General features: G+C 32.9%; 1 protein-coding gene across 1 annotated transcript in view; it reads right to left on the bottom strand.

The window, feature by feature from the left end:
* SEC63 (SEC63 protein translocation regulator) overlaps positions 1-14330 on the bottom strand; it is a 70944-nt gene that overhangs the window by 32347 nt on the left and 24267 nt on the right. The window contains exons 3-11 of the mRNA XM_021008087.2: positions 13582-13696; positions 11833-11945; positions 7369-7430; positions 6762-6820; positions 5187-5237; positions 4555-4663; positions 2587-2681; positions 2320-2452; positions 823-915 (exon numbers count right to left, since the gene is read on the bottom strand). Coding sequence (XP_020863746.1) covers positions 823-915; positions 2320-2452; positions 2587-2681; positions 4555-4663; positions 5187-5237; positions 6762-6820; positions 7369-7430; positions 11833-11945; positions 13582-13696 — 830 coding nt within the window. The remainder of the gene's footprint in view (positions 1-822; positions 916-2319; positions 2453-2586; positions 2682-4554; positions 4664-5186; positions 5238-6761; positions 6821-7368; positions 7431-11832; positions 11946-13581; positions 13697-14330) is intronic.

Here is a 14330-nt window from a genome sequence, read left to right as displayed (position 1 = left end):
TGACTGTCTGGAAACAAAGTGAACATCTACTAATTCTGCAATGGCTGAACAAACTACAGTATATGACTATAATGAATTTATTCTTGTGCCATAAGAAACAAACATGAGGAATTCCAAGAAATGTGAGAAAACTTGCATGAACTGATGCAGAGCGAAGCAGAACCAGGAAAATATAGACAGAGATTACTAAAACAAAAACAAAAATTACACTGAAAGACAATAAAATACTTATTAATTATAATGACCAATTTGGATCCCAGAAAAGTTATTATGGAATATTTCCCTCCTCTTATCAGAAAGGTGAGGAAGTAAAGTTATGAAATGTAGCATACACTGTCAAATATGCTCCCTTTTTCTAATGGTTTTGCTTTATTACAAGAGAAGGAAGTGTTAAGGGAAAATGCCTTTTGTTTTATACTTTAGTCATCAATAAAACTTAAAATAATAACAAATATTGGGATTTATCAGCTTATCATATCAGCTGAGACAAAGGAAGACAGAACAAAGACCTGAAAAAAAACATAACTAAGAGGATTACGCTTAGAAATGACACAACACATCCTTATGCTTATGTCCTGTTTTTCATTTTTTAAAAACTATTTGGTATTATATGTAAATAAATTAACTAATTCTTATTCTTTTGTTATAAGTATGTCTTTATATAAAATAAAAATGAAAAAGTAAAGAGGGAAAAGATAAATAAAAGTCCAAAACACTGATGGTCAGAATTCACTTAAGTATCAGTAAACCTGTGAATATTGAGAATTATAATCTACATATGCTTGCAAGAAAGAGGACAAAATAATTATGTTTCCTCCTCACCTTCTCGGCTCCGAGCCATTATTATTAGTTGGCAGATTACATTAACCATTTCTTGCAGTAAGGCAGGGCACTTTTTCAGGATAAACTGCTGATCTACAAAATAATCAAAGATCTCAGGGAAATCTTGCTAGTTTTTATAACTAGATCATCTTTATCAACTGTAGGAACAAGAACTATGCAAACTCACTTCCACATGTAAGAAAAACTTAGATATTTGCTTTGATTACAATTTTATAAGGTTACCTTAAAAAGTCTTCCTAAACTTTATCATAATGAAGTCAGGCAACCCTATGATCCCTCAAACCCAAAATTACTAAGAATTTTTAACATAAATCTTAAACTTAGGAACTTAATTTTCTACTTTTTTCTCCAACAAATTTAATCCTGCTTTACTTCAAAAGCTTGAGTAATTACCACCATTTGGTGAAATTTCCATGTTAACTACAATTACTGACAGGCAAAAAACTAAGAATAAATATCAAATGAACTCATTCAAACAAAGAGCATTTTTTAAAAGTGGAAAAAGTACTACTCAGAGTAATATTTAACTCTGTCATCCATCCTTATTATACCAAATGCAGAAAATATGATTCTGGCATCCACCATGTTTTTAACCTATACAAAAATGATTTTAAAAGAAAGAGGGACACAAGCCAACACTGAAAATTGATGAGAAGACACAAATGTTTATAAAGATCTCAGCAACCAAAGCAAAATAAAGCTCATTTATGACTTGAGTCAGTAATAAGAACTGCCATGATAATTCATCAATTAATCAATATTTAACTGTCTAGTTTTCAGAAACACCCATTAAGATTTCTTTTGTGGATTAAAAAGAAAGTTTTATAAATACTTTATCTTTTGTAAAATTTGAATTTAAAAAGATTCTAAAAATAAGTAACTTTCCCGAAATCACTGATGCTTCAAAAGACTCTCCAGTCCATTTTAAAATGTTTTGGACCAATGAAAGTTTTAATGGAAACTAAGCAAAGAAGTTTCAGTACTGGCCATGGATCTAAAACTATAAAAATGTATCTATAAAATCATCAAAGATCTCAGGGAAACTTTTCTAATTTTTATGACTAGATAATAACAGCCACAGAAGCATCCATATGGATCCCCTACCCTACCTCAACTACTACCCTCCCACCCTCAATCTATAAGATTGCTTTTGTAGAAAAGAGGGCCATTATCTCAAGGCTCTGAGAGCTTTTTTTGTTCTTGTAAGAAAAGCTACAAATAACTTGAAAGTAACCTTCCCAAAATTAGAATTGTCACCTTGAAACAAAACACTAAATTTTAACACATCAAAATATCTGACATATTAGGCTATTTGTAAAGTAATTACATAGCATATAGATTCTTTTTTAAAGGGTCCTTGAGCAATTATATGATTGAACAGAAATGAATAGCTAAATAAACACTATAGCATGAGGTCTAATTAAATCTGATGCTTTGGTCCCATTAAAGCCTTTTAGATGTTAGAATCATAATTACCTTCTTCAAGTGTTTCAGGAATTTTCATCCTAGCAAGATGAGATAGTAAAAGAACTCTGGCCTTCAAGCTGTATGGGCAGGTAAGTGGAGGCTCATTCTTCTTTAAATTAATACTGCCAATTTCTCTGATTAGCTAGGTAAATGAGATAAATACTTAACATATTTATACACACACACACACACACACACACACACACACACACACACGCATAAGCACTAGATTTAGTATCCAAACATTAAGCAAAATACTTTTGGAAATGACCTAACCTGGGGTATTTGAATGTTGTCAGCTGGTCTGCTTGTGGCATCTTTATTATACTGAGGATCAAATTCAGAGGCTCCAGCTAATACCATTATGAGACCTGCCAAAACAATAAAAATTAGCAAAATAAATCAATTGGCATATCTACTAAATTCCCCTAGACAACTTCATTAACACTAGAGCAACAGGTACTACTTTGTACCATACATCAGGATAAACTTCAAAGACGGCAGAAACAAATTTTCACTCTTTACTATGTATTCCTAGGGTATTATTTTGAGGAAGAAATATGCCTCATCACTAAAATTAATATGTCACCACAACTCAGCAGAAACATACATCACTAACTTCAGATTCCAAAAGGATCTGTTAAAAATAAACAAATTCTATTCAAGAAGTTGTGCCCAAGTGTCCCTAAACTAAAAATGGGATGCAAACATCTCTTTACCCGTTGCAAAATAAAAAGTTCATGGAGGCAAAAGCCAAATATATCCAAAATTTTAACCCATATCAGCCTAGGTAATATGGAACCATGGGTTCACTGGGCATTGTCTGGGTGAAGAGGAAGACTTTTTCAGCAGCTCTTGAGTAGCATCAATTTTGAGGTTATTAGAACACATGCTACTGAAATGTTAAATACAATAATAAAATGTCAATGCCCTGAAAATGTCAGGCTCCTGGAACAAACCAGAAATGCTATTACACTATTGTCAAAAACCCCTTAAATCCTATCATAAACATGTAATACCTTCAAAAAAAGGAAAAAGCTTAAGCTTAACACAAGTCAAGATACTATATTATATAGGAAGAGAGAAATCTAATCACTCATTTCTCAAGAATTTTAGATGTGTTTACATCTCAGTCACATGTGCCTGATTACCCATATAAAAAATTACAGCCTTTCCAATTTCTAAGGAAAATGATGTGAGAATCCAGAACATAACTATAGGTAAGTCCAAGACAAGTCCAAAAACCTGCTTGGCATTTCTGATTTTTAAAAAATACATATTAATGAAATATAACAATGTGAAATGTGAATTTGAAATATTTTTGTGGTCCTGCTAAAGAATGAGTTCCTTGGGCAGCTAGGTGGCATAGTGGATAGAGCTCTGGCCTTACAGTCAGGAGGACCTGAGTTGAAATGCAACCTCAGACACTTGGCACTTACTAGCTGTATGACCCTGGGCAAGTCACCTTATTGCCTCACAAAACAAAAAAAGAATGAGTTCCTCATTCTGCAAAAGGACATATGCACAAAAGTAAGCAGAAGACATAGGAAAACAGATATGAATTTTTTGGAGATGTCCTATTAGTGTAATAGGAGATAGTGCCTCAAGATATAGTGAGTTCTTTCTCACTGAAGGTCTTCAAGCAGAGACGCCTAATTGGTGAAAAGTTATGGAGGGAATTTATGCTTCAGGTAGGGATTAGACTAAAAAATGTGAATTCAATTCAATAGTTCTGAAATGCTAGAGGTTATGAATAAAAATTATAAAGAAAAGTAGTTTTGCAGCACAGAAATGTACCTTTAGTAAAGTGTATCCATGAGCAGGAGGAAAATAGGATAGTCACCTTCTTAAGCCCAAATACAGTCTAGTAATTTTCTTCCAATACGCTAATTATCAAGGATCCTTTTATATTTATTAATTCAAAATTGTACATCTAGTTTTCAGCATCAAATTTCAGATGAAAAATAACCAAATGAATAAATAATACAAATACTGAAATTGAGAAATGTGAAGTATATTAGCATCTTCTCGTAACTTTAGCAATTTAAGATAAACTATTTAGAATAGTCATGATATTGGAAATTAGAATTTCTCCAGTATAAGCATTTCTCTAACACAGTTAACAAACATAAAACTGCATTAACTAAATATAAAACGCTACAAGATTTGTAGCTTTTTAAGTACAAAAAGGATGTAACCTAAAGTACAAAACTAATGACAGAACATCACATTTGCTTTACTCACGTTTCATATCCATGTTCCGGGTTTTATACACAAAATATGTATAGATTTGAGTTGTGCGGATTAAGATCTGGTCTCCACTATAGCGTATTGATCTATACCACCAAGAGCCCTAAGACATGAATAAAACAGTAAGAAAGAATAAACTTAGATAAAAACTCCAAAATGAAAACCGTGTTTAAAAATAAAAGTTAATGTCGTGATTTTCTAAGAGCCAACATTCTCCACCTTCCTCCAATGTCTCTAAGTCAACAGATAACAACTGAAATTTGGTGTAAATATCAGTTTATTCCACATCAACAACAATTAGTCGATGCTGACATTAGACTGAGTTAAATTTAAATCTCTTCTGTGTTTATCAATGAGTTAATACATCAATGTTTAAAGTTTCAGCTAGAATTTCCTTTAACACAAGAGCATAAGATAAAGAATGTTTCAAATAAAATTCTGGACCAAGAGTTTAAGCAGAACAATAATATGTTCAAGATGTTAATTTTAATATTAATCAAGTGAAAAGTAACTTTAGATAAAATATCACACAAAATAAGGTTTCTAACTTTTAGGCGCAAATTCACAAATATTTCACCCTAAGTTTAGTACTAAAAACATAATAAATTCCCATTTAAAATTCTTACCACTACAACTGGAAGGATAACCATAAAAGCCAACCCATACACAAGCAAAACCTGGGGTGGGAAAAAAGGGAAAAAGGGTTACCTACATCATGAAGAATACATGAATTATCATAAATAACATATTCTATAGACAAGGTTAGGGAAAAAGACATATAGAGTAAGAGACATTGTCAGGATATACCACCAATTGCTAACTTATTTAGAAACCTCTACATAAACTGCTGAAATGCTCATTTCAATCTCATATATGCTTAATGGTATCCTGATTATTGGCATTTAACTCCACACAGTAGGTCCTGGATTGCTGGCCTTGGCCTCTCAAATGTCTGGTCTTGTCTGGCTAGATTCCTAACCTATCACAGCTCTGATTTTTAGAACTGTGTGATACTTAAATCCTGTCTTGTCATTCTAGATTCCTAACCTAGTGCTTCCCCTTATTTCTAATGATTGTCTATAGATTCTCCTTGGCAAGCCCTGTCACATCCCATGCCAAAGCATAACAAACATGCCTATAGTAAATTATTAAGACTGTAGTGGACAGTTACAATGATTCTTACAGATCTGTCACTCTGCCATAAAACAAGGTAATATTTAATAACTAATTACAGACATTTTCAACTGAAAGTATTTTAAAACCATTGTATATGAATCAAAGCAGGCTAGTAAATAAAAAATGTTAAGTACATCATACCTAGGATGAAGATTTAGGACCTTATGGATCATCTAGTCCAAGCCCCTTATTTTACAAATGAGGAAACTAAAGATGAAAAAGTTAAATGATTTGCAGAGAGTTTTCACAGAGGTAGTTAATTAGTACAGATGGGATTCAAAACCATGTCCTCTTATTCCAAATCCATTGCTAGCCATTTAACCATGCTGCTTTTCATCTTCTCTATCTGATCAAGAAATAAAATGATCCCCAAGATTTTTTTCAAGTTCCAATGACATTACTACTTATTCTGATACTTTATGTCCTCCTAAAAGTGCCAATGGAACACATTTTAAATTCGGGTAATTTAAATTTTACAAGGTAGAGGCCAATCAGTGGGTTAGAAGTTTTTCTCAAATTTTTCAGAAGGAACTACCACCCATTTTAGATTTTATGAGTACTTTTAGACTTTTGGCCATCATAATGTACTTTCCCTTCCCATCAGCAATAAAAATGGACCAATTCCCTGACTCATTATCTTAAGAATTATACATTATATAACAAAGAATAGGTTGTGGTTGTTCAGTTGTTTTTTTCAGTTGTGCCCAATTCTCTGGGACCCCATTTGGGGTTTTCTTATCAAAGATACTGGAGTCGTTTGCCATCTCCTTCTCCAACTCGTTTTACAGATGAGGAAACTGAGACAAACAGGGTTAAGTGATTTGCCCAGTCACACAACTAGTAAGTATCTAAGGCCAGATTTGAACTCAGGGAAATTTGTCTTCCTAACTCCAGGTTCAGCACTCTATCCACTACAACACCCAGCTGCCCCAACAAAAACAGGGCAACACATTAAACTTGTGTCTAGCAGTCTCATATCACATACAACCATCTTATTTATTAAGTCTTTAACTGAGAAAACTTACCAAAATGGAGTTTTTCTGATCCACAATCCAAGCCGGCAAAGCAATTCCAAAACTTGTGGCTAAAAGGATAAAAACATCCAAAGAATTTCAACTTATTATACCAGGCTTTATTTTGGAGACAAAAAAAGTAAAAGCACCAGAGAATATCAAATTTATGATTCTCAAATTTACAAGGCAATAATCTACAGATTTTAATGGAGAATTTAGGACTCAACTTCTTGCTGACCAACTCCAAAAAGAATGGGTTTTTTTCTATTTTTGGACCTGAATTTTTGTAATAATTTAAATACAAGAAATTGAATTTTCAACTGCCTTTCAAGTTAGCTTGAAGTGATTTAACAATTATACCCATTATTATACTTATTTCTTGACTGGATTTTTTCCTAGAAATTTTCTGGACCTGATTCTTCAAGCTAGTTTCTTGGATAAAGGGAAAAAATGTATTTAAATGACACTTACTTTACACAGGATATATGTTTCACTCAAGCTTTTGAAATATATATATTCATTGTCTTGCCTTTTAAAAAAGCAAAGATATGCTTTCTAATCTAGTTAATAATTTTGCAATATCTACTCCTATAACATTGGAAATTTTAAGATCCATTACCTTGTGGCCCATCTGGATTTCCATATTCTTCCCAATTTTTCCGAGATTCTTCATCAGTCAAACTAGCATTAAAAAAAAAAATTCAAAAATCAGAAAGACATGCTAACATTAACAAATATTCACAATAGTGGCACCTTGCACTTCCAAGATGTACAGTTTTCAAAAGTGTTTTCACATACTTTGCCTAGCATGACCTTTACAACAACCTTGAGAAGTATACAGGGCTATTTTTATGACTCTTATGCTGGAGATGAGAATCAGGAAAAAAAGTCAAGAGCCTGGTAAAGGGAGCACAAAAAAAATTGGAAAAGATGTACAAAAATTCACTAAAGAAAACAATTCCTTAAAAATTAGAATTGGGCAAGCAGAAGCTAATGACTCCATGAGACATCAAGAATCAATCAAAGAAAATCAAAAGAATAAAAAAAAATACAAGAAAATGTGAAATATCTCATTGGAAAAACAACTGACCTGAAAAACAGGTTCAGAAGAGATAATTTAAGAATTATTGGATTACCTACCTGAAAGCCATGATAAAAAAAAAAAAGCCTGGACAGCATTTTTTTAGTATGCTTCTACCTGTATAAAGACTCCATCAGTTCTTTCATTTTTCATATGTCCTTCAGAGTTGTCTTGGATCACTATATTGCTGAGAACAGCCAAGTCATTCACAGTTGCTCATTACTGCTCTTACAGTTTACAATGTTCTCCCGATTCTACTCATTTCACTTTGTATCAGTTCGTGTAAGTCTCTCCAGATTTTTCTGAGAGTATCTTGCTTGTCATTTCTTACAGCACAATAATATTCTATCACAATCATATATTACAGCTTGTATAACCATTTCCCAGCTGATGGGCAATACCTGGATTTCCAAATCTTAGCTACCACTAAAAGAGCTGTTATAAATATTTTTATATTTTTTCCTTTTTTAAAAAATGTCTTTGAGACACACACCTAGCAGTTGGTATTACTGAATCAAAGAATATGCACAGTTTCATAGCCCTTTGGGCATAGTTCCAAATTGCTCTCCCAGAATGGCTGGATCAGTTCACAACTCCACCAACATCGTATTAGCATCCCAGTTTCCCCACATCCCCTCCAACATTATCATTTTCCTTTTCTGTCACATTAGTCAATCTCATAGGTGTGAGATGGTACCTCAGAGTTGTTTTTAATTTGCATTTCTTTAATCAATAGTGATTTAGAGAGTTTTTTCATATGACTACAGACAGCTTTAATTTCTTCATCTGAAAAGTACCTTTCGTATCCTTTGAGCATTTATTAATTTGACCCAATTTTCTATGTTTGAAAAATGAGGTCTTTATGTATGTAAAAACATATGATGTAAAAATAATTTCCCAGCTTCCTGTTTTCCTTGTAAATCCTGGTAGCAATGGTTTTGGGTTTGGTTCTTTTTTTAAATGAATGCTAAAAATTGTCTTTAAATGTAATTGGGGGAAAAATAAAATATTATTTAAAAATTAAAAATAAAAAAATAAAAAATGCTGGGGAAACTGGAAATCAATCTCGAAGAAACTGGGCTTATTACATCTTAAATTACTTAAATTACATCTTACTTCCTATTTTACACTAAATTCAAAATGAATGTCACCTGAAGACTAAAGATCATATCACAAAAAAATGAGAAGAAAAGCAGTTAGTCAATAACATTTACTGAGTGTATATTACATGCCAGGAAGGTAGGAGGACAGAATACTGGATCTCCTCATCTTGCCAAGACTAAAGTAGAGCTGCCACTCAGAAGCCTGACCCCACTACTGATCAGCATAGGAGCTCTGACCTGTTCCATTTCCAACCTGAGCCAGTTTATCCATCCTTAAGCAGCCCCTTCCTTCCTGGGGGCTTACCATATTGGTGCCAGACTTAGTGAAAACACTCATTCAGCTTTAGCTTATTGCAGCTGAAAACTCCCAAATTCAAGTAATTCACCAGCCTCAGCTTCCCCAAAGATATCAATAAAATTTATTTTAAAAAATAAAAGGTTGTCAGACCAAAAATTTGACACTCACTAGCTGTGTGACCCTGGGCAAATTACTTAACCCCAATTGCCTAAAAAAAATTAAAAAATTAAAAAAATTAAAAATAAAAGGTTGTATAAATCTTGAAGAACTACATTATTAGAGCAAGAGACTAATAGAAGTGTGTATATCAGGTTGAAGGATTTGAGTGAAACAAAATCATTGCTTAATAGTCACTGAATAAAAACACAAAAGTAGCAAGGTTCTAATAACAAAATTTCCTTGGAAATCAATCTGTAAAAGTATTTTGCTGATGACAATGAAAAATAATAAAAGTACAAAACTATCTAAATCATAATTCACAAAGTTTTTAAAATAGAAGAATACAAATCAACCTAAACATTTATGTAAAAGTTTTATAACTCTACCCTATACCCTAACCTTTTGTTTACATCTTTACTATATGCCTCTATGCCACAGCAGTAAAGGGAAAAACTGGCTTAACAGCAGATTCGACATATACAGCAGTTTTCTAGTCATATACAAGAATCATATATTCAACATCCTAGGAAATCATCAAAGGACTTTATTTTGACAATCCTATACCTCTCTACTCTGGAATACTATAAAAAAATGCAATCAGAGAATGAGAACATAGCTGTCCTATTTTCTATACAATCGCTGAACATTATAGTTGACTCTGAGCTACTGTGGCAATAATAAGCAAAGGATTAAAATACTATCATCATGCTTTTGCACAGAAGACCTAATTAGACTTGTTTGTCAACTGTGACCTGTCATTCCAGCACCTAACTTCAGTCTGCAAGTAAATTACTTCTCCATGGACCTTTTCCCAGGAATAGATATTTGGGGCTTTACGTACATAATGGTGGGAGGGGGAGGCTGAGAAGGGGAGTAAGGACATGGGAAAATCTTGTTTTGTTTTTAGGAGCAGAACTGTGGGAAGAGAACTGTGGAGAAAGGAAAGGAAAACACCTTGCAGGCATTTTTTTTAAATTACTTAAAGGTTCAAGATACAGTGACTCTGAATGGTACCAATGGTAGCCCTAAGAATACAGGGCAAATTATCCCATTTTCTGAGCTATGCCATTCACAGTACAGCAAGTAATCTGCAAAGACTCATATATATTAAATTATTTCCATCACAGCAACACTGGTCCTACTTCTTGGGGTAGGAGCTGCCAACATACTGCAAGCATGAATCAAACTCTCCTCAAAATGCAACTATTCTTTTCTCTAGGCCATAACTATTTAAGAGATAAGTGAATAGGGATAGGAATAAGAAAGAAGACAAGCTTCCGGCAAATCTATCACATCTATCCAGTCCTAACAGTCCCTATCAATCACTGAACTCACTTTAATAACAAAGAGAAATAGACCCGTTATTTTCAGAAAAAAAATTGAGAAGAGAAGGAAAAATGGAAATCACAGTATACAAACAATCTACTAATCCTCACCACCATTACTTAACTATAAGATTACTGAAGGGGTCTTTTTCAAAGGGGGGAAAGATGAGAGAGATCACAGTAGGACAAAGTTTCTTAACCTGGGTTTGTGAACTTTTAAAAAAAAATTCTGATAATTATATTTCAGCATAATTGGTTTCCTTTTATAATTCTAGGTATTTTATTTTACACATTTAAAAACAGTATTCTGAGAAGGAATGCAGAAGACTGCCAAGGGGGTTCATGGGAAAAAATGTTAAGAATTTCTGCAACTAGAAAGGTCCCACATATAAAATTATTATGATGTATTAGCAAATGTCTGCAGGAATCATTTGGCAACAAACACAACTCAATAAAATAGTGGAAAAGTTTAGGCAATGCAGGAAAATAAAATTAGAAGTTTTGAAAGCCTTAAGGAAAAACTGATGAATATCCAAAATAAAATCCTAAATACCCAGGTACAAAAGGAGTAAGCTGTCATAGTAAGGATAACAGAAAAAGCATAAGACTAAAAATAAAAGACTTAACAGCAGATCAGATAGAACTTTTAAAGGAAGTAAAACAAAGAGAATGCATGCATCCATCTATACACACACACACACACATACATACACAGATAAAAAGATAAGCTATAACGGCATGTTAGAAAGAAGACATTAAACCTACAGGGTAAAAAGGTGGGTAAGGAAAGAAAAGCTTAACATATCATTTTACTTATATCATCATTCAATAATTCACATGGCAAACATACTTGTCAATATGTAAACTAAAGATATTTGAAATGAAGACTTAAATAGCCCTTTGGAATGGTTTACCAATCAGTGCCACAGATGAGAGCTTCAACAACATGAGAATTCAACATTTTATAAGAAAAGTAGTAACCAAACAAACATTTTAATTTCCTTTCCTATTTTAATACAGCATAAAATAGTGGTAAAAAGTAAGTTACTTTTTACCATTATTTTACACTATATTAATATGTTTAATACATATTAGAGAATGTGAACAAGATTCTTACGCAGCATAGGCCTTTGCTATCCTCATGAACATAACTTCATCTCCTCCTTTATCTGGATGATATTTAAGTGACAGCAAACGATACTGTTTCTTAATTTCTGCTACTGTTGCACCCTAAAAGAAAATAAAAACCTTAGTACTAAGTAAATGAGACTGCACTATACAATTCACCATATTATATAACCCAAAATGCATACAGCAATGAACTAAGAAAAAATAGTTCTATCACTTGCAGAATCCACAGCTGACATTCCATAAAATATAGTATTACACTCAGATTTAAACATCACAGAAGTGGAAGTGTTTGAGAGTAAATTAAAGCATTTAGCTAAAAGAGTCATCAAGAGAAATAGTTTAATTATCAACACAAAGATTAGAAGACTTATTCAGTTCCATCTGTTTGCCAATATTTCTCTGATCAACTTAATGTCTTGACTAATAACTACCATTAAAACTTTTCTTTATGCTTTTACTTTATAGAGTATTAAATTTCCAAAAAGCTATCATGCTTACTTACAATTTTTTTCACTTCTAAATTATTTATAGAACAATTAATAAAACCTGAAAATTTCTTCTATGTGATAATACGGGAAACATTTCATAGCATGTAATCCAAATATTATTATATAAACATATTTTGCAGGCTCAACCTGTCCCACTTAGCAGTTTTTCTGTGCTGAGGTATAGGGAAAGTGGGAGGAACTGGGAGGAAATAGGAAAGAAATTAAGCCTTGTCTGTGAAACAACAGACCTTGCACAAGTCTCAATTTGAAGGAGGCCTCATTTTCATCATTCATAAGATAAGGCAGCCAAATTAGACCACCTTTCACATCCCTTTCCATTTTACAACGCTAAGCACGCTCTAAAAGAAATTTCCTAGTTGTTCATCAATCTGAAAATCGCACCTCACACAGGAAGGAGAATGGGGAAGAAGAATATCTTGAGTGAATGTTACATTTCCCCCTCTATTTTCCACCATCAATCCTAAGCAATTTTAGCTTTCAAGCAACTCTGGATTTGTCCAACTACTTATTGCAAATAACGTCACTGAATCATGATCCTATTCATAAGACTGTGATCAAACCATAAATGGAATGCCCTCCCTACTCACCTCCACTTCTTAGAATCCCTAGTTTCCAACCAACTCAGCTACAGCACTTCTTTCTACATGAAGCCTTTCCTGATTCCTCTGTTGGTGTCTTCTTCTCTCCCCTCCAAAAGTTAACTTGTATTTATTTTTATGTATTTTGAATATACTTATGTATATACATGTTCTCTCCTCCAATAAAATGTAAGATTCCTGACAGTAGGAATATTTTTATTTTTGTATCCCCAACACTTAGATCATAATAGGTGCTTAATAAATGCTTGTTGACTAATCTGTATTGTTCACTTTAGGTTTAGATCTCTTCCAGCCCTAAATCTATGATTCTAGGATCTTAGACACCTGTGCACCTCAGATTCTTCTATTCTATTCATTTAACCAGCTTTGCAGATATTTAAGAAAAAAAAACTTGGGCCTACTTAAATATTTTACCAGCTCACCAAATTCTCAGCAACAGAATAACTAAACAAATAGTAAAAATTAATCCTGATGAAAATAGCCTGGAAAAAAATTTAATACCAGAACTGTGAGTTGCATTTCTAAACTTTTATTTGCCCACTATCTGATTTCTGTTAGGACTTGCGTCTACACTAATTTTCATGGGTTCATTAAAGTAATGTGCATTACACAAAAATCACTACTTACAGGATCCAAATTTAAGACTTCATAAGGGTTGTATTCTTGATACTCTCTGTCTGTTTTGGAAACTTTGTATGCAAGGAATAAAAACAATGCCCACCCTGCAAGCAGAATTATCTTCCTGTTTGGGGGGAAAAAATGAGTATGATGTAAACAGATTTATATATTTTGATTTGTTTGAAAACTGCAAGAAAAAAACAGGATGATCAAAACAACAAACACAAAACCTGATTCAGTTCAACAAAATTATGCTATAACATTTAAACTCAACAGCTACAATTATTATTTAACAGACTAATCCACTTACTAATTACTGGATCTTTTAACAGAAATAAAAACAAGGTGCACACTTGGGTTTGGTGGTTTGTACTGGAAACTCAGAAAAGTTAACATAATAGTTCCACATTGGGTCTTGTGACAAGGAACTATTGGAATCCAACTTGAATAGCCTTCAGGGTCTTTCCTAAAACATAGTTCATAAATTATTTCTTTGGGATTTCATACATTTTGTCCTTGCATTAAGAATGGGAAAAAAAGACAAACTAGGGACTACAATGATTATTTTTATTTTAAAAACTATTCTAGGATTAAAGAAACATAAAGGTTCATGATGGCTTTTTAACTATCTAAGCTAGTATCAGCATCTACCTTTTCTCTGAAGCTAAATAGCTTTTAAGCTTTACTTTCATTTACAGTGAATCAGAAACTGTTTAGTGTTCCCAGTAAAGTAAGTAATAGACAAAAAAACATTCAAG

Source organism: Phascolarctos cinereus, unplaced genomic scaffold (genome assembly GCF_003287225.1).
Source record: "Phascolarctos cinereus isolate Bilbo 61053 unplaced genomic scaffold, phaCin_HiC Scaffold_5;HRSCAF=322, whole genome shotgun sequence".
Lineage (NCBI taxonomy): Eukaryota > Metazoa > Chordata > Mammalia > Diprotodontia > Phascolarctidae > Phascolarctos > Phascolarctos cinereus.
This window is presented reverse-complemented; position numbering and strand designations above follow the sequence as displayed.